The sequence below is a fragment of the Ranitomeya variabilis genome, chromosome 2 (genome assembly GCF_051348905.1).
Source record: "Ranitomeya variabilis isolate aRanVar5 chromosome 2, aRanVar5.hap1, whole genome shotgun sequence".
In the NCBI taxonomy this organism is placed as follows: domain Eukaryota; kingdom Metazoa; phylum Chordata; class Amphibia; order Anura; family Dendrobatidae; genus Ranitomeya; species Ranitomeya variabilis.
The window spans coordinates 779,585,821-779,606,048 of NC_135233.1; the positions used below are offsets into that span (position 1 = coordinate 779,585,821).

At 47.5% G+C, this 20,228-nt stretch overlaps 1 protein-coding gene across 1 annotated transcript; it reads left to right on the forward strand.

Annotated features, from left to right (window-relative positions):
• Positions 1–17,245: 17,245 nt before the first annotated feature.
• On the forward strand, positions 17,246–19,527 carry LOC143807829 (uncharacterized). The gene is made up of 6 exons (XM_077289785.1): positions 17,246–17,400; positions 17,490–17,564; positions 17,672–17,758; positions 17,861–18,077; positions 18,171–18,330; positions 18,442–19,527. Exons 1-6 carry the CDS (start codon positions 17,356–17,358, stop codon positions 19,457–19,459), a joined length of 1,602 nt encoding a protein of 533 aa, XP_077145900.1. The 5' UTR covers positions 17,246–17,355; the 3' UTR covers positions 19,460–19,527.
• Positions 19,528–20,228: the final 701 nt, after the last annotated feature.

Consider the following 20,228-nt stretch of genomic DNA (forward strand, 5'->3'; position numbering starts at 1 on the left):
CAGATCTAATCAGAACAGGTGAACAGGGAAGATGATGTCACAAGTTCAATTCCACCAGTAGCCACCGGGGGAGCCCAGAATCCAAATTCACAACAGTTAGGGGTGTGGTTGGGATTAAGGTTAGAGGCATGTTCGGGTTAGGGGTGTGGTTAGGGTTATGGTTAGGGTTGGGATTAGGGTTAGGGGTGTGTTTGGGTTTGGGTTTCAGTTAGAATTGGGGGGTTTCCACTGTTTAGGCACATCAGGGGCTCTCCAAAAGCAACATGGCGTCCAATCTCAATTCCAGCCAATTCTGTGTTGAATAAGTTAAGCAGTGCTACTTCTCTTCCGAGCTCTCCCATGCGCCAAAACAAGGGTTCACCCCCAACATATGGGGTATCAGCGTACTCAGGAAAAATTGGACAACAACTTTTGGGGTCCAATTTCTCTGGTTACCCTTGGGAAAATAAAAATTTGGGGGGCTAAAAAATCATTTTTGCGGGAAAAAAAATGATTTTTTTATTTTCACGGCTCTGCGTTATAAACTGTAGTGAAACACTTGGGGGTTCAAAGTTCTCTCAACACATCTAGATAAGTTCCTTAGGTGGTCTAGTTTCCAATATGGGGTCACTTGTGGGGGGTTTCTACTGTTTAGGTACATCAGGGGCTCTACAAATCCAACGTGACGCCTGCAGACCAATCCATCTAAGTCTGCATTCCAAACGGCGCTCCTTCCCTTCCAAGCTCTGCCATGCACCCAAATGGTAGTTCCCCCCACATATGCGGTATCAGTGTACTCAGGACAAATTGGACAACAGCTTTTTGTTGTCCAATTTTTCCTGTTACCCTTGGGAAAATACAAAACTGGGGGCTAAAAAATAATTTTTGTGGAAAAAAAAGAATTTTTATTTTCACGGCTCTGCATTATAAACTGTAGTGAAACACCTGGGGGTTCAAAGTTCTCACAACACATCTAGATAAGTTCCTTGGGGGTCTAGTTTCCAATATGGGGTCACTTGTGGGGGGTTTCAATGTTTAGGCGCATCAGGGGCTCTCCAAACACAACATGGCATCCCATCTCAATTCCAGTCAATTTTGCATTGAAAAGTCAAACGGCGCTCCTTCCCTTCCGAGCTCTGCCATGCACCCAAGCAGTAGTTTACCCCCACATATGTGGTATCAGCGTACTCAAGACAAATTGCACAACAAATTTTGGGGTCCAATTTTTTCTGTTACTCTTGGAAAAATAAAAAATTGGGGGTGAAAAGATCATTTTTGTGAAAAAATATGATTTTTTATTTTTACGGCTCTACATTATAAACTTCTGTGAAGCACTTGGTGGGTCAAAGTGCTCACCACACATCTAGATAGGTTCCTTAGGGGGTCTACTTTCCAAAATGGTGTCACTTGTGGGGGGTTTCAATGTTTAGGCACATCAGGGGCTCTCCAAACGCTACATGGAGTCCTATCTCAATTCCAGTCAATTTGGCATTGAAAAGTCAAATGGCGCTCCTTCCCTTCTGAGCTCTGCCATGTGCCTAAACAGTGGTTTACCCCCACATATTGGGTATCAGCATACTCAGAACAAATTGTAGTACAACGTTTGGGGTCCAATTTCTCCTGTTACCCTTGGTAAAATAAAACAAATTGGAGCTGAAATAAATTTCTGAAAAAAAGTTAAATGTTCATTTTTTTTTTTAAACATTCCAAAAATTCCTGTGAAATTCCTGAAGGGTTAATAAACTTCCTGAATGTGGTTTTGAGCACCTTGAGGGGTGCAGTTTTTAGAATGGTGTCACACTTGGGTATTTTCTATCATATAGACCCCTCAAAGTGACTTCAAATGTGTTGTAGTCCCTAAAAAAAATGGTGTTGTAAAAATGAGAAATTGCTGGTCAACTTTTAACCTATATAACTCCCTAAGAAAAAAAAAGTTGGTTCCAAAATTGTGCTGATGTAAAGTAGACATGTGGGAAATGTTACTTATTAAGTATTTTGAGCGACATAACTTTAATTTGATTGTGATTTAAGGGCATAAAAATTCAAAGTTGGAAATTTGTGAAATTTTCAAAATTTTCGCCAAATTTCCATTTTTGTCACAAATAAACGCAGGTAATATCAAAGAAATGTTACCACTAACATGAAGTACAATATGTCACGATAAAACAGTCTCAGAATCATCAGGATCCATTGAAGCGTTCCAGAGTTATAACCTCATAAATGGACAGTGGCCCGGTCATTAAAGTGCAAACCACCCTTGGGGTAAAGGGGTTAAGATGTCTGTATGATTTGCATAGTTAGGGTAATTGGTAATATTCTCATTTGGAAAATATCTCACTGCATAGCTTAGCATTTTGGAGGTTAAACTGGGAAGTGTAGTGTCAGATATTATATGGCAAGTAATCCATCTCATAGACTGTATAGTTGCATACCACAGCTAGAGTAAATTGCAGCGTAAAGTAGTTCTCTACATTGGTAGTGCTCTACTAAAAAAGGAGCCCAATAGTGTATTCTATAAAGAGTAAATGTATGGCACTCACTACATATTCATAAAATAAAAACAGCTCTTTATTAGAGATTAGTGATTATTAGTGTTGAGCGATACCGTCCGATACTTGAAAGTATCGGTATCGGAAAGTATCGGCCGATACCGGCAAAATATCGGATCCAATCCGATACCGATACCCGATACCAATACAAGTCAATGGGACTCATGTATCGGACGGTATTCCTGATGGTTCCCAGGGTCTGAAGGAGAGGAAACTCTCCTTCAGGCCCTGGGATCCATATAAATGTGTAAAAGAAAGAATTAAAATAAAAAATATCGCTATACTCACCTGTCCGACGCAGCCGGGACTTCAGCGAGGGAACCGGCAGCGTTGTTTGTTTAAAATTCGCGCTATTACTTGGTTACGTGAATTCCCGGCTTGTGATTGGTCAGGTCGGCCATGTTGCCGGGACGCGGACCAATCACAGCAAGCCGTGACGAAATTACGTCACGGCTTGCTGTGATTGGTCCGCGTCCCGGCAATATGGCCGCCCTGACCAATCACAAGCCGTGACGTCACGGGAGGCTGGACACGTGCTCATTTTAAAATGGGCGCGTGTCCAGCCTCCCGTGACATCACGGCTTGTGATTGGTTGCGCCGCGGTCAACCAATCACAAGCCGGGAGGCTGGACGCGCTCATTTTAAAATGGGCGCGTGTCCAGCCTCCCGTGACGTCACGGCTTGTGATTGGTTGCGCCGCGGTCAACCAATCACAAGCCGGGAGGCTGGACGCGCTCATTTTAAAATGGGCGCGTGTCCAGCCTCCCGTGACGTCACGGCTTGTGATTGGTTGCGCCGCGGTCAACCAATCACAAGCCGGGAGGCTGGACGCGCTCATTTTAAAATGGGCGCGTGTCCAGCCTCCCGTGACGTCACGGCTTGTGATTGGTTGCGCCGCGGTCAACCAATCACAAGCCGGGAGGCTGGACGCGCTCATTTTAAAATGGGCGCGTGTCCAGCCTCCCGTGACGTCACGGCTTGTGATTGGTCAGGGCGGCCATATTGCCGGGACGCGGACCAATCACAGCAAGCCGTGACGTAATTTCGTCACGGCTTGCTGTGATTGGTCCGCGTCCCGGCAACGTGGCCGACCTGACCAATCACAAGCCGGGAATTCACGTAACCAAGTAATAGCGCGAATTTTAAACAAACAACGCTGCCGGTTCCCTCGCTGAAGTCCCGGCTGCGTCGGAGAGGTGAGTATAGCGTTATTTTTTATTTTAATTCTCTCTTTTACACATTTTAACATTAATGTTGTTGCGATACCCGATACCCGATACCACAAGAGTATCGGAATCCCGGTATCGGAATTCCGATACAGCAAGTATCGGCCGATACCCGATACTTGCAGCATCGGAATGCTCAACACTAGTGATTATATTCGAGTGTAACTAAATTCTACTCAAATATTACAAAAATCCGCATTTACAAAAATTTGACACTGCCCGCTATTTTGCTTAATCATAAATGGCCATCAGAAGGTTAAAATACAAAAAAAACACCTCAACTCTCACCTCTCTGACCTCTCTACTGCTTACCACCACCAGTATAGTCCTCTTCACATCTTTTTGTCACCACCACGCAGACTGAAATCTTGGACCTCTAAAAGCTAGGCCGCGACTTCCCGCTGTGATGAGTCCCAGGATGTTGCACACATGTTCATGCAAAGTCAAATTGCACGTGGTGATGTCATGACACCTTGACCTTTCACATGCTTGCACAGAAATGTCCTGAGTCTTCTGAGAAAAAGAAACTACTGCCAAGCATAAAGAAGCTCGACGAGCTCCTCTCCCTAATTCTCTCAATGTTCAGTAAAAAACTGAGAGAAGAAGGATGAGAAGCTCGTTATCACGTGATTGTCAGTATGAAAATTGCATATGAGTGAAGTGTCCATGTGATGACTACTGGAACCTGCAGAGCTGAATTCTGACAGTGAGGATACTACATGCTGTCAGGATTCGTCCAGGTTTCAGATGAAAGTCTGCAGTCACTCTATATGACTGCAGGTTTCTGAATTCTCACAGCGCAAGCACTGCACACTGTTAGGATTCTCCCTTGCCAGTGGCAAGAGTGGATGGTCATGTCAGCACCAGTATGTGATTTGTATACTTTTGGCCACATTCAATTTCACTGAGTGAGGCCACGCATGCCTAGTCAGCACGTGACCACATGTATGCAAATGGATGCCAGGAGAGAATTCTGACAGTGTGCAGTGCGCACTGTGAGAATTCAGAAGTCTGCAGTTGCAGCGCCCCAGAGTCCTGGTCATTGCAGTAATGTCATTCTTCCACCAGGGGGAGTAATATTACGTCTGAAGGTAACAAAGGAGATCTTCCTACCAGGTATCACAAACCATACACCACACTTCACACTCCAGACCACCAGGGGGAGCCTTGCTCCTATCTATTAGGGCACTCCTCACAGAAGGGTAAAACTGGTGGGCTGGATAGAAAGTTAGAGAGACGCTGACTGGGCTTTGCCCAGGCAACACCTGTCAGGCAGACAGGGGGAAAGGAGGAACATCTGAGCTGCAGACAGAGGGTCCATGTCAGGGGTGGGATCCAGACAGAGGCCTAGCGGAACAGAAAGTCACAGAGCTGGAACACCGAGGGAGTGATTGACCCTATGCTTTACTTCAGAGACCGGCAGGACAGTCAATTCCAAGTTGGCTGCCCGACCTTAATACCTAAGAAATAGTGTTGAGCGATACCGTCCGATACTTGAAAGTATCCGTATCGGAAAGTATCGGCCGATACCGGCAAAGTATCGGATCTAATCCGATACCGATACCCGATACCAATACAAGTCAATGGGACACCAAGTGTCGGATGGTATCCTGTATGGTTCCCAGGGTCTGAAGGAGAGGAAACTCTCCTACAGGCCCTGGGATCCATATCAATGTGTAAAAGAAAGAATTAAAATAAAAAATAGGGATATACTCACCCTCCGACGCAGCCTGGACTTTACCGCCGTAACCGGGAGCCATTGTACCTAAGAATGCGCGCTTGAAGGGCCTTAGATGAGGTCACTGCGCTCTGATTGGTCCGTAGCGGTCGCGTGACCTCTACGCGACCAATCACAAAGCAGTGACGTCACCTAAGGTCTTTCAAGCGCTTGAAATACCTTAGAAGACGTCCGCAGCTTCTGATTGGTCGCGTAGCGGTCGCGTGACCGCTACGCGACCAATCACAAAGCAGTGACGTGTATCCCCAGGACTTCCCAGTGTGAAGGTGGTGGATGGTGAGAGGCGCAGTGAAGAACAAGGACACAAGGTTGCAGTCTCTTTACCTTTACTGAAGGCTTCAGCATCCACAGTCCAGAGCACCAGATCACAGGGCAAGCAGAGTCCGGCTGGTTTGGAGGCAAATCCAGAGTCCCCTTATCCAGGTGGAAATCAGTAGCCTTCCTCTAGCGCTGCAGTGTTGTAGTGCCTTTTGCTAAGTTTCTCATAAGGTCCTCACAACTGTTGTAGATGTTCTAGATGTTATGTCTCTTTCTCTGTCCCCCTGATGGTAAGGATAGGACAAACCCGTATGACTGATGGCCTGAGGCTTTTTACAGGGACTCTAGCACGCCCCTCAGAAGGAGGCAGCCTTTGCAGGGCAGAACTCCTTCTGGTTTCCTCTCCTTTTGCAATGACTTCGTTTCTCACCCTCTACAATACAATTCGCTGTTCGTGTCTCTGGGGCAGGCACAGCTCCGTGGCTTTCTGCCTAGGCCTCTGACAGGATCCCACCCCTGTCAGGTACATCAAAGAAATGACTGCCAGCACTCACTGTTTAGGGCGCTCGTTCAAAGTCCAGGGAACCCTCCTGGGTAGTGCATGTAATCAGAAGATCATAGGAACAGCGCTCCAACCGGGTGTTATAATCCAAAATAAATCTTTATTCCAGCCATGTAACAGCAACGTTTCGACCGTGTACTGGTACACGGTCGAAACGTTGCTGTTACATGGCTGGAATAAAGATTTATTTTGGATTATAACACCCGGTTGGAGCGCTGTTCCTATGATCTTCTGATTACACCCACCCCTGTCAGGGACCAACTCTGTCAGCAGCTATTCGATGTTCCTCCTTCCTCTCTGTCTGCCTGACAGAAACTGACTAACTTCCTATCCAGACCACCAGTTTTACCTAATTGTGAAGAGTGCCCTAGTAAATAGGAGCATAGCTCCCCCTGGTGGACTGGAGTGTGAAGTGTGTTGCATGGTTTGTGATACCTGGTAAAGAGATCTCCTTTATTGCCTTCAAACATAACATCACTCCCCCTACAGGAGAATGGTATTACTGCAACGACCAGGACCCTGGGGCGCTGCATCCCCTCTATAGGGCCCTGTCTCCATACTGTGCCCCTTCATTTCATTCCTCCTCCTTGGCATACTGTCCCCTCCTGGCTGTGCCTTTACACTGTTCCCCACACTACTCAGTCTCTATTCTGTGCCCACTCACTTTTCCCCTCGCTGCTCACTGTGTCGACACCCACATTTTTCCCCTCGCTACTCACTGTGTCGACACCCATCTCCCCACTCATCCCCCGCAGAATAAGTCCACCCCCTTCAAATAGAATAAATCCACCCCCTTCACACAGAATAAATTCATCCCTCTCCAAACAAAATAAATTTCTCCCCTCCACACACACTGAATAAATATTCCACACACCCACGATGAATAAATCCACACACACACTGAATAAATCTCCACACACACACACACACTGAATACATCCCACACACACTAAATAAATCCCCCCACACACACTGAATAATCCCCCCCACACACACACACACTGAATAAGTCCCCACACACACACACTGAATAAATCCCACACACACACTGAATAAACTCTCCAAAATGCACACAATAAATCCCTGACCCCCTAACACACTGAATAAATCACACACACACTGAATAAATCCCCCAAACATACTCTGACTAAATCCCCCCCCACACACAAATGGAATAAACTCCCAGCCACACACACACAAAAAATCCCTGACCCCCCACACTGAATAAATCACGCAGACACTGAATAAATCCCCCCCACATGTAAGGTACTAGCAGGAATGCGGGATGCAGTGACGGGCATGAGGCAGGGCAAGGGATAACAGGTTTATTAACAGGGAATACTACATGCAGGGAGGCAAAGGGTTAAACAGGGGATTGAAACAGTAAAAAAGGTAAAGGATAAGGAAGTGGAAGGACAACAGTTCAGACAAAGGGATTTCTGAAGAAAGTCAGTGGTTCCTAAGTCCATGAAATGGATAGCGCCGTCAAGAACCGGCGCGGTATCTTTTCCAGAAAGGTCCTGTGGGCATCAATGCCCAATCTGGCGGCAGCAGTCGGTCTGCGGTACCTTCTGCTGAGCCCTAGTCCATATACTGATGTGGCTGGGGAAGTGTGGGCCATGGAACTGTCTGAGCCCGACCTGGCACCCGGACGACTCCCCTCACAATCTCGGTTGGCGGTGCTTGGGCGCGGGTCCATGCTGTACAGATGCTCTGGAACCAAAGCACTCACTGGTCCGTGTTGCAGTGTCTGACAAGGGTACGGGATACAGTCCTGCTCGAGCCCAACATGGCTCAGCAAATCTATAATGGGACAGTCAGGGTGCAAGGGTCTGTACTATCCCTGGTCACTCTTATGGGGCACGTGTGTTGTACTCATGGACACGGTGCATTTGGCACCTTGCTCTCTGGTAGTCACCGGTACACTGCACCTCTCTTCGTAGTTGTCAGGCACACACTGCACATCACTCTCCCTTTATAATCCCCACTGCTGGTGGCGGGAGATGGTGGACGCTGGCCTGCATGATGCTGGTGCTCCCCGGATGGAGCACTCCTCTCTCTGGCCGCTGCTGCTAGATACGCAGCTCCCCTCAGTGCAGCAGTCCCTGTCCTTCTGGTCTGCTCTATGTGCATGGCTCTGCTCTGTGTGCACGGCTCTGCAAGGCTTTGCTCTGCATAGCTCTGCTCTGCACGGTTCTCTGCACCGCTCTGCTCTTCATGGCTCTGCTCTGCAGTGGTCCCTCTCTCCTGCTGTCTGTTGGGCACAAAACTTCTCTCAACGCAGCAGACCCCGTCCTTCAGGTCTGCTGCAGCATGGCCTGTTGCAGCCCCGGAACTCTCTGGTAGGAGAAGCAGAGCGCGCTGCTCACTGCTCTGTGCTGGTGCCACACTGACTTGCTTCGCGCGCTTTTTCCTTTTATCCCTCTGCTGCTTTTCTGGGACTCCCCGCCCCCTTGGTCAGAAGGAGGAAGCTCCGGCTCACTCAGGCTTCCCCCAGGCTCCTTCAAGCTTCGCCCTGGGAACAGTGGATGCAGCCTCTCAAGTTCCGGATTGGCACGCAGGTACCCGCAGTCCGATCATCCTCGTTACACACACACACACACACACTCTGAAAAAATCCCCGACCCCTCACCACACACACAGACACACACACACAATAAATCCGACCCACACTGAATAAATCCTTGACCACCTAGCACACAATAAATCTCACACACAAAAACACACACACACTAAATCCCCCCACCCCGAATCTTCTATGTCTTCAGCTCCTCAGCCAGAGGAGCATTTACCACCAACCCTCTTCTCTCTTCTTCGTGCCAGCGAGTGATGTCAGCAGCGTGATCACATGAAATGATCACGCTGCTGGTGTCGCTCTGACCCATTGGTCAGAGCCTCAATTGTACTTGCATCTGTAAGACGTGAGTACAATTGATCTCAGGGAGCCAGCACACTGCAGCTTCTCTATGCCAGCTGTCATCTTGACAGCTGGTTCAGAGAACTGCTGACTCCCACTCTGGGGGGTGGTAGAATGCAGCCGTCGGGGAAGACAGTTCAGACTGCCGCACTAGGCCCCCTGCCGGCTGCTCCCTGGGCATATGCCCCGGCTGCCCCCTAGTTACGCCTATGTTTCTACTATTTATTTATTCCATAAATTGTCAAGAGATATAGAAAGTTTATGAATCAGCAAGTTGTCTACGACTGGTTCACGCATGATGATGGCTTGGTACCTTGAGATAGCATATTGTGCATGTAATAGCAGTAGGGAACCTGTTGACTTTTAAACTTTGTATGCCTCCTGACAATTCATGGAATAAATAAATTGCTGTTTTTAATCTACAGGAAGATTCACTCGAAAGATGCCTCAAATATCCTGTAATGAGACTTGCTGGGATGATGCAATCTGAATGAATGAACATGCAATGTGCTTCTCACTAAATCTTAAAACAAGCAAGGATGTCCCTGCTTTGGACGGATAAGGTAGTCGCCAAACAGCCATCAGAATATAAACATGTTATTAACATGTATTCACATGCATGCTATATGACAATTGGTAAGGTTTTTAATATTAGAATTAGGACTGTCTTAATTAGGGTCACCGTGAAGTGGTGGGATGGTGTTAGGCACTGGGATTACCCCACCACACAGGGTAGATCCTAAGCCTTGCCTGCATCTGCAGTCTCCCATTCAATTTCATCCGCTGCAGGTGCTGCTGAGCATAGACGTTAGTCCCAGCATTTTGTACAGGCTCGTGCTGTCCGTCTGGTTACTGCTGGCTCTTCATCCACGTCTATGGTAACCAGCGATAGGCAGCGACGAACGGATTCTCTGGAGGCTAAGTCCAGAAATCACCCTACTAAGCATGCTTGTGATGTGGCGGCATCTCATTGGTGGTGGGGTGTCAGCTGCTCTAGTGAAGTGGCAGCTCCGGTTTGGTCTGCGAGCAAGATCCTGTCCGTCTGTATATAAGTTGAACATATAAAAGGGTCTCAAAGGTGCACGTGGGCGCGCTAGTATCATTCATGTTACGTGTGTGTATGGGACAATGCTTCAGCATGGTCTTTGCCAGCATGTGCTCAGGGTCGGTGGAAAGCCGTTAGAATTCTGGTACTCTGGAGAGGAGTTCCTTTGTGGGGATTCAGAGCTGGCGTCTAGCTATTAGAATTCTGGCACCTCCGGAGAGGAGTTTGTTGAGTGCACTTGCTGAATATGTGACCACTGTTTGCCTTTTACCGTGTGAGTGGGCTACGTTCCCCTGTGAGGTTAACAGGGGTCTTACCTAGCGCCATACTTCTTTGTTTCTTTGTGCGAGTGACACAGCTCAGTTGCAGTGCATCTGTTTTGTTTCTGCGTGCGAGTTCAGTTCATGCCACTGAGTGGCATTTAACTCAGTGTGTGCAAGCAATCGCTCTCCTAGTGTACCGTCATTGCTTACTAGCAGCAGTTTACCATCTCTGCACAGAAGACCCCGGTTTGCGATTGCGCTTTATTATTTATTTTATTTAGAGCAATCTGCCAACCCTAACAGATGGCTTTTGCAACTACAGTCCATTTGCTGAGTTGTCAGGGGACAATGGACATCTATATAGCCTAGGCTATAATATCTCCAGCAAATTGCATCCCTTTGTAACAAGGTGGCATGGGGTGGTAGTCTTAACCGAGTCCACTAGGTCACAGTCAGTGAGCACTTTGGTCCCTTGCACATGAAATGACAGTTCTAGTCCCAGACCCAGGTCACAGTGGGTTACCTCAGTCCTGCAGCTGTTCTACACAATGGGACATACTCTCCCCTTTGTACCAGTCTGTCACTGTAAACTTGTTTACTGTAAACGATATCTATAACTCTGTATGTAACCCCTTTCTCATGTACAGCACCATGGAATTAATGGTGCTGTATAAATAAATAATAATAATAATTGTGATCCGGATGAACCACGCTTCACACTGTATAGAGCCCAACAGTGGCAACTTGTATTTTAATAATAAAGGTGTAAAAATGAAAAGAGATGAATGATTCCTAATCTGTCCCTAGACACAGCAATGGCTGCAGCAGAAAAATCCATGATTCTCTGAAAGCTCTCCAGAGCCAAAGTCTCTGGTGAGGCACCAACACAGTCCTTGTGCCCTGCTCCACTGCCTGGAGCAGCTTGAAGTCCCCAGCTGGGGATTCCTTCTGTCCCAGAAGGGGATCCACATATGCCCCAAACAGGGGTCCTCACTGTTCCAGACGGGAACACACTTATGCCCCAGACTCTTCTTTCCCAGACGGGGATCCACTTATGCCCAGATGTGGGCTCTTTCTGTCCCAAGCAGGGCCCCAGTCTCTTCTTTTCCAGACGGGGATCCACTTATGCCCAGACGTGGGCTTGTTCTGTCCCAAGCGGGGACACACCTGTGCCCCAGGCAGTCCTGCCTGGGCTCTGACCAGGAAGCAGGAGCTTCCTGTTCCCTTGAGGCTGTCTCTAGCATGTGCATAACAAACACAGCACAACAATCATACATGGCAGACACAGCACATTTGACAGTGTATAACATTAAGGCATAAGTGTACATAGCATTACACATTATTGAACATCAGTAAAACATTAACATTTTAACATCCAGGTACACCATCCGTGTACAGCATAAAGTGCATGGGACCAGCATGAAGGAGAACGGGAGCACCGATGGTATCCACCACCTCCTTACACCCTGATGAGGCCCTCGTTATGAGCTCCGCAGCAGCCTTGGATTTTTATGCCCCACCTCCTTTTTAACCTCCACCTCCCAGTATTGAGTGGGTTGCCTACCCAAGGACTTGTTGACCCTCTGATACATTTCGACCAGTACCACTTTGTCATTGACGTTCCGGGAATCTCCCTGGGCAACCCAAGTCTGTATGGGGCACGGTAGGCAGTGCATGAACTGGTCCATTACAACTCATTCCACCATCTGTGCTGGTGTAGAAGACTCTAGCTGTAGCCACTTTTGAATGAGGTGCAGCAGATTAAACATTTGGAATCAAGGGGGGTTGTCACGGTGATATGCCCAGCGGTGGACTCGTTGTGACCTGACAGACATTGTCACCCCCAAGCATGCCAAAATTTCTGTTTTCAATTTTGCATATTCTTTGGCATCCTGTAAGGCCAAATCATAGTAGCTGGCTCCCCTGTTATGTATGGCACCAGGACTTTCGCCCACTGCTCTGGCTGGAGTTTCTCCCTATCGGCGACTCTTTAAAAAATGCTTAAAAATTCCTCTATGTCGTCACCTGGGGTCATTTTCTGCAAGGCTCTCCTCACCACCTTCCAGACAAATAAATCATCAGCTGACATTGGGGTCGAAGCTGCCACTGTGCCATGAATCGCTTCTGTGAGTAACTCAATCTGATGCTGCTGTTGTTGGTTCTGTTGCATCAGCAGCGTATTTCTCTCCTGTTCTTCCAGCTGTTGCTGCTGAAGCTGTTGCTGGAGCTGCTGTGCTCATGATGCTGCAGGCTTTGCTTGATCGGCTCGTCCATTTTGTCTGACCACTGTTCCATCCTTACAGCCGCCTTCACCCAGGACATGCACTTTGTCAACAGCAGTCACAATTGCTTCCCTAGGATGTTGCCTGCACTTCTAGAACCAACTGTGATAGAACGACACACTAGGCTGCACTTGGAGGTAGACACAAGAACACAGTGTTAGGGTTTGCGAAACGCACCGAATATATTTATTGATGTGATTGGTGCGTTCGCAACCCGGGATCCACCGTGCAGGAAATATCCTGCCGCTAAGTAAATGGCGGCACTATATGGCGGTATTAACCAGCTCTGTTAGCTTCACAGAGAGGCTGAGAAAGCAAAGCTCTGTGCCCTGTTAACTCTCACAGAGACACAGGCTAACTACCCAGAAGAGAGCAGTCAGTGGTCATGCATGCACACAACACTCCTTGCCGGAGGTGCCAGCATTCTAGGGGCTTATTTCAGCCGGGTCCCTGAATACTCTCATACACAATCTCCTCGCCGGAGGTGCCAGCATTCTAGGGTCCCTGAACACATTCACGCATATGACCACAGTGGCGCAAAGCATGTAACTTTAGAAGATACTAGCGCATGGCCGTGTGGCCATGCAAGCCTTAAATAGCTGCAGCAAAAAAACAGGACCTTAAAGAAGAGGACCAATGAGAGACTGCTACTGAGTCTGCGTACCTACAGGACCTTCCTAGAAAGACCAATAGACTTGGCTGCAGTACCTGAACATGTGACCCTTGATCTCCACTGAGAGATCTTACCCTGGGCATGCTCAGTGTGTGCAAAGCAGGACTTAGTCCCAGAAAAGCCTGTTCACCGTAGATCAGTGCAGGGTACAATAGCAGAGCCTGGAGAGGCAGCAAAAACCCTTTGCACTGAATCAGACTCAGTGAGATGCTGGGACCGATGTCTCTGCCGAGCAGGCTCCACTGCGGCCGATGCAGAATGGGAGACCGCAGCAGACACGGATCGAGATTCCCCCTGTGCAGCAGAGGAAACTCGACTCCTAACACACAGTCTCTTTAAATCGTCCACTGGTTTATTAAGAGTACTGCATAAACCAGTGCAATACTAGCAAAAGAAACATGGCCTTCCCGGTAAACATAAAACATAATGTACATAAAAACATAATGTACGGCACAGTCCTTGTTGCTTCAGGAGTCCATCCGCTTCAGGAGCAAACAACACAAGGTTCAGCTTTCCTTAACATGAAAACACAGCTCCAGAGCTTTCCCCTCCAGGTCCACACATCACTGAATGCTCTAGAAGGCTCAGTATTTATCCTCAGGACTCCTCCCACTCTACAGCTGTTCAATCAACCTAGCACTAAACATGACCAATTAACCCTTCTTAGAACTTAGGCTACTTTCACACTAGCGTTAACTGCATTACGTTTCAAAACGTCTTTTTTCAGAAAAAACGCATCCAGCAAAACTTTTTGCTGGATGCGTTTTTTTCCCATAGACTTGTATTGGCGACGTATGGCGACGGATTGGCATACGTCGTGTACGTTTTACGACGGATGCGTCGAAATTTGGCGACACGTCGTCTCAAAAAAACGTAGATTGTAACGTTTTTTGTCTCCGCCTAAAAAACGTGTCGCGACGCATCCTGCGGCATACGTCGTTGGCTGCAATGGAAGCCTATGAGCGACGGATGCGTCGGGACACGTCGTACGACGCAATGCAGCGCTGCAATACGTTTTTTTTACACTGAGCATGCTCAGAAGAAGTATTTTGTTGCCAATTGGTCAGACACCCCCAAATCTATATAAACCTGGCCTGGGCCTTGAACCCCACATATGCCTGCAAGACACAGAGAAGCAAAGAAGCCTGCCAGCAAGAGCCAGCCTGCCACAAGACCCCAGCCAAGCACAAGACCCCAGCCAGCCTGTCACAAGACTGCAGCCAGCCTGCCACAAGACTCCAGCCATCCTGCCACAAGACTCCAGCCATCCTGCCACAAGACTCCAGACATCCTGCTACAAGACTCCAGCCACCATAGCCAGTGTGAGTATTGCAATTTTAGTGTGCATCTGTGTGCCTGTGCATTTCTGTGTGTATGAGGTACTACTGACTACAACAAGAGCTTAAAACCTGAAGAGAACCTGAGGCCTGCCATCGTCCTGCACCAGCCAGTGCCATGCTAGAGTCCAGATCCACCATGATGCCAGCCACTGTGAAGACCTGCTGCTTCAGCCAAAGGATTGTCAGCCTTTTGTATGTGTGTGTGTGTATGCGTCTTCTGATTGGTTTCACCTTTCTGCCTTTGTTGTACATATGTGTATTTGCATAAAGCTATGTGCGTGCATGTGTATGTGTGCATTTTTGGACGGCTGTGTGCTTTTGTACCATGTGCCTGCACCATATTATGCCTTTGCCAATTTTATGCCTGTTCATGTGGGAGGGTATGTGTCCATGTGCAGGATTGCATCAGGATGTGGTCAGGATTTTCCATCAGTATTTGTACGCCAAAACCAGGAGTGGGTGATAAAAGCAAAAGTGTGCCTGTTTTCGTATTATACTTTACCTAATTTTTACACTCCTGGTTTTGGCTTACAAATACTGATGGGAAATCCTGCCCAAATTCTGATGCGATCCTGAATGTGGACACATACCATGCATGTTTTTTGGGTACGTCTTGTTGATGGCATGTGCATTTGTCCATGCTGTATAATTGGTTATTTGCCTTTTTCTGATGTATTGACTGTATAGTGGTCTGTGCAGCATGTGGTTTAAATTTTTTTTTTTTTTTTTTTTTTTTTTTAAATCTGATGTGTTTTTTAAAAAAGTCTAGCGGTGTGCAGCTTGTGGTTTGAATGTGTGAGTGTGGGGTTTTTCTATTTAATAAAAGTGTTGAATTTTTTTTTATTACAGTTATAACCATTTGCAGTTGAAGTACTTGTATTTAAAATAAAGAGCATGTCAGCTCCTTGTGATTTTTAAAAAAAAAAGTGCAAAAAAAAAATTATAATAAAATGTTTATTAAAAAAATGTCCGTAGTATTATTTCATAAAGGTAAATTTAAAACTGGTGTATGTACCAATGGTTACACATGCAATACAGGGTTGGTTGAGGGCTCATTTTTTTTAATAAAGGTTAACCTGTAAAGTATTTTTTTTTTTTTTTGGGGGGGGGAGAGGTTATTTATTTTAAATAAAATGTGTCAAATATATTTTTTCATGGTGTTAACATTAAAAAATTTTGTTTTTTGGGACATGGAAATGAATGGTATAACGTGCAACTTTTTGGGGGGGTTTTGGTGTTCACCTGTATGAACATTTCTGACATCATTTTAGTAGGGTGTTTATCATTGAACATTACCTAGTTCAGGGGGTGGTCTAACTATAGATCCATTATACATATAACAGATAAACCAGGACCGCAGCCGCTGCCCACCAGGACACAGCCGCTGCCCACCAGGACCACAGCTAAAGAGCTAGAAGTAAGTTTTGAAGACCCCAATCTGCTACTTCAATGTGTCGAGCAGATTGCAAGTGTGTCTTTAACTTACAGAACCACCAGGACACAGCCGCTGCCCACCAGGACACAGCCGCTGCCCACCAGGACACAGCCACTGCCCACCAGGACACAGCCGCTGCCCACCAGGACCACAGCTAAAGAGCTAGAAGTAAGTTTTGAAGACCCCAATCTGCTACTTCAATGTGTCGAGCAGATTGCAAGTGTGTCTTTAACTTACAGAACCACCAGGACACAGCCGCTGCCCACCAGGACACAGCCGCTGCCCACCAGGACACAGCCACTGCCCACCAGGACACAGCCGCTGCCCACCAGGACCACAGCTAAAGAGCTAGAAGTAAGTTTTGAAGACCCCAATCTGCTACTTCAATGTGTCGAGCAGATTGCAAGTGTGTCTTTAACTTACAGAACCACCAGGACACAGCCGCTGCCCACCAGGACACAGCCGCTGCCCACCAGGACACAGCCACTGCCCACCAGGACACAGCCGCTGCCCACCAGGACCACAGCTAAAGAGCTAGAAGTAAGTTTTGAAGACCCCAATCTGCTACTTCAATGTGTCGAGCAGATTGCAAGTGTGTCTTTAACTTACAGAACCACCAGGACACAGCCGCTGCCCACCAGGACACAGCCGCTGCCCACCAGGACACAGCCACTGCCCACCAGGACACAGCCGCTGCCCACCAGGACCACAGCTAAAGAGCTAGAAGTAAGTTTTGAAGACCCCAATCTGCTACTTCAATGTGTCGAGCAGATTGCAAGTGTGTCTTTAACTTACAGAACCACCAGGACACAGCCGCTGCCCACCAGGACACAGCCGCTGCCCACCAGGACACAGCCACTGCCCACCAGGACACAGCCGCTGCCCACCAGGACCACAGCTAAAGAGCTAGAAGTAAGTTTTGAAGACCCCAATCTGCTACTTCAATGTGTCGAGCAGATTGCAAGTGTGTCTTTAACTTACAGAACCACCAGGACACAGCCGCTGCCCACCAGGACACAGCCGCTGCCCACCAGGACACAGCCGCTGCCCACCAGGACACAGCCGCTGCCCACCAGGACCACAAAACGATGTCCTCTTCTGACAGCCCTCCTCCACAGCAACAGCGTGTATCGGTAAGTTAACACAAAATTTTATTTTTTTTTTAAATTTCTTTAAATTAAATTTTTATGGATAACTACATGCATACATTATGTTTCAACAGGAAGCTGAATCAGATGAGGAGCTGTCAGAAGGGGGCGAGACGGGTGGAGAGATGCAAGTGGAGGAGGAACCAAGTGTAAGTAGTGGTGAAACAGTTGCTTCGCACATCACACTGCACCATACACAAAACAGATTACTAAACACCTGCCTACCTTAACTGAGAATTTGTTTCCTTCATTTCAGGCTGCTGCTGCTGCTCCTGCTGCTGCCGCTGAAGGCTCTCCCAGACAGTCCCAGAGTCGGCGGACTCGTCGCCACGGTCGGCCATCAGTGAGTTTTTTTTTTGGGGGGGAGGGGGATTCTATTGGTACTTTAGTATTTCAGTGTACTAATTTGTTTGTTTTCCTTTTTTTTTTTTTTTTTTTGACACAGGCTTCACAGCGTGCTCCCGCAGAAGAGGAGGATGATGATGATGATGACATTGATGTAGACTGTCTCATCGAGGAGGTTCGTGAGCGGGAGCCGCTGTGGAACATGGCTGACCGCAGGCATGCAGATACCGGTGTCACCCGTCGGCTCTGGGACGAAGTGTGTCGCACCCTGTTTCCAAGGCGGGAGAGCCTTCATCCTCAGCAGCAGAGCAAACTAGGTAAGTATTCACTTTCCAGTGATGTTTTGAGCTGACTGTAATGTATTGCATTTACCAATTTTTTGTTTTTTCTTTTGATTCTTGTCTTCACAGTTGGAAAGGTTAGGAAGCGGTGGCGGTCACTGAGGGATCGCTTTAAGAGGGAATTCAATGATGAGATGAAGGCCCCGAGTGGCTCTGCAGGAAGGAAGAGGAGCAGATATAAATATGGCCAGGCCCTCTCCTTCCTGAGGCGAACCATGCTAAGCAGAGTGTAAGTATTCTACAGCCCAATTATAACCATGTTAACCTGTCTACTTAGTTTGCTTTCAGTCAGGGCTTTTTCATTCCAATGTATTAATTTCTTTTGTTTTTTCTTTCACAGCACCTTCTCCAGCCACCGGGCGCCTGCATCTTCCTCTGCGCCCTCTGAAGCGATCCCTCCTGAGTCCGCCACTGAGGGCCACGTCGGTAGGCCCCACACCTCTGTCCCCTCCTCTGACCCCTCTGTCCTCTCCTCTGACCCCTCTGTCCCCTCCACTTCATCCGCCCCAAGCAGTGGAGCATTATTGCAGGCTTCATTGCTCGCATCTGATGCTGAACAGTTAGCGTTCCCTTTACCCCACCCCTCTGATCCTGCCACCTCGACACCACCATTAGGTTCGTGGCGGCAGCGCCAGAGGGGTCAGGAAAGGAGCTATGCTCCTGAGTTCTTACACCTGAATGCATCCTTCCAAGGCTCTTTCAAAATTTTGGGAGAGCAAGTGACTGCTGGTTTCAACATGGTGCAATCACGCATCAGTGAAACAAGCCAGGAAACCAGCAGTCGCTTGGATAGGCTGCATTCAGCTGTAAGTCCCGATCCGGCCAACCTTTTTTTCCAATCCATGCTCATGAGCATGGAGAAGCTTTCTTTTGAGCAACAGATGCGGGTAATGAATACCTGCCATAATGCTGCACTGCAGGCCATTAATGAATCGACCCACACACCTCACCACACCTCCACTCCAATTCCACACCAGGCCCCATTTCCACACCATACCCCCCATTACCAAACCCAGCCCCAATACCCACACCAGCAGCATTACCAAACCCAGCTCCAATCCCCACACCAGCACCATTACCAAACCCCACGCCACTCCCACTACCCTACCCAGTCACAATACCCGACCCAGTCCCCACAACAATCCCGGCCCCTAGACCAAATTACTTCCCCAATGTTTTCCTTACTGAACTTTTCTCTTCCACCTACCCCAACACCACCCCCCTCTGGTCAGCCTCTTGGTTTAACCCCCACTTCCACTGCACCCCAAACAAGTAGGGTTTCCCCACCTATCGACGTGGTCCAACCTTCCGGCACATCCTCCTCTCATATCTCCACCCAACACTTTGAAAATTTGTAAAGTGTGTAAATAAGATTCTAAAAAATGTTCTAATTTTTCTATAAAAATGTTGGAAAATATATATATATTTTTTTTGCAAAACAAAAAAAAAAAAAAAAAAAAAGAGTTAAAATAAAATTCGGATTACAATTCTACTCTTTGTGTGTGTGTGGATTTATTAAGGTAATATAATAAAAAAAGGTTTAATAAAAACAAACACCAGACATGTAAAGGGTATAACATAATGGTTTTACTAGCAAGAAAACCACGCTTTTGGGCCTTTTTTTTTGGGGGGGGGGCAGAAACACTTTTTTTACATAACCAAAACACATGGGAAACAGGTTACACATGGGAAACAGGTTACACAATCATGTCTTGCCACGGGATCCGCCCGACAGGTGAGACAAAATAATCGGCAAACTGGTCCCTCATCCTTGTAACTGAACTTGTAGAGCGAACCGAGCTGCTGCGGTAGTCCCACAAGGTGGTCTCCAACTCTTCATCATCCAAAGAAACGGGCTCCTTTGACAGGACAAAGTTGTGGAGCACCACACAGGCTTTAACTACCTCGTCTATAGTTGTTGTTTTCAGCTTGATAGCCGTCAGCAGAACTCGCCACTTCGCCGTCAATATGCCAAAGGAACACTCCACTACTCTTCGTGCTCTAGTAAGCCGGTAATTAAAGACCCGCTTGGTATGGTTTAAGTTCCGGCTACTGTACGGTTTCAGTAGGTGCAGCGACAGTTGAAAGGCTTCATCACCTACAAAGACATATTCCAGGGCTGGGTCA

Bases quoted from the DNA above. Each gene is read 5' to 3' on its own strand.
- LOC143807829 (XM_077289785.1), top strand. From the start codon at position 17,356: ATGTCCTCTTCTGACAGCCCTCCTCCACAGCAACAGCGTGTATCG. The intron at 17,759-17,860 runs GTGAGTTTTTTT...TTTTTGACACAG, and splicing joins GTCGCCACGGTCGGCCATCA to GCTTCACAGCGTGCTCCCGC. The intron at 18,331-18,441 runs GTAAGTATTCTA...TTTCTTTCACAG, and splicing joins CGAACCATGCTAAGCAGAGT to CACCTTCTCCAGCCACCGGG.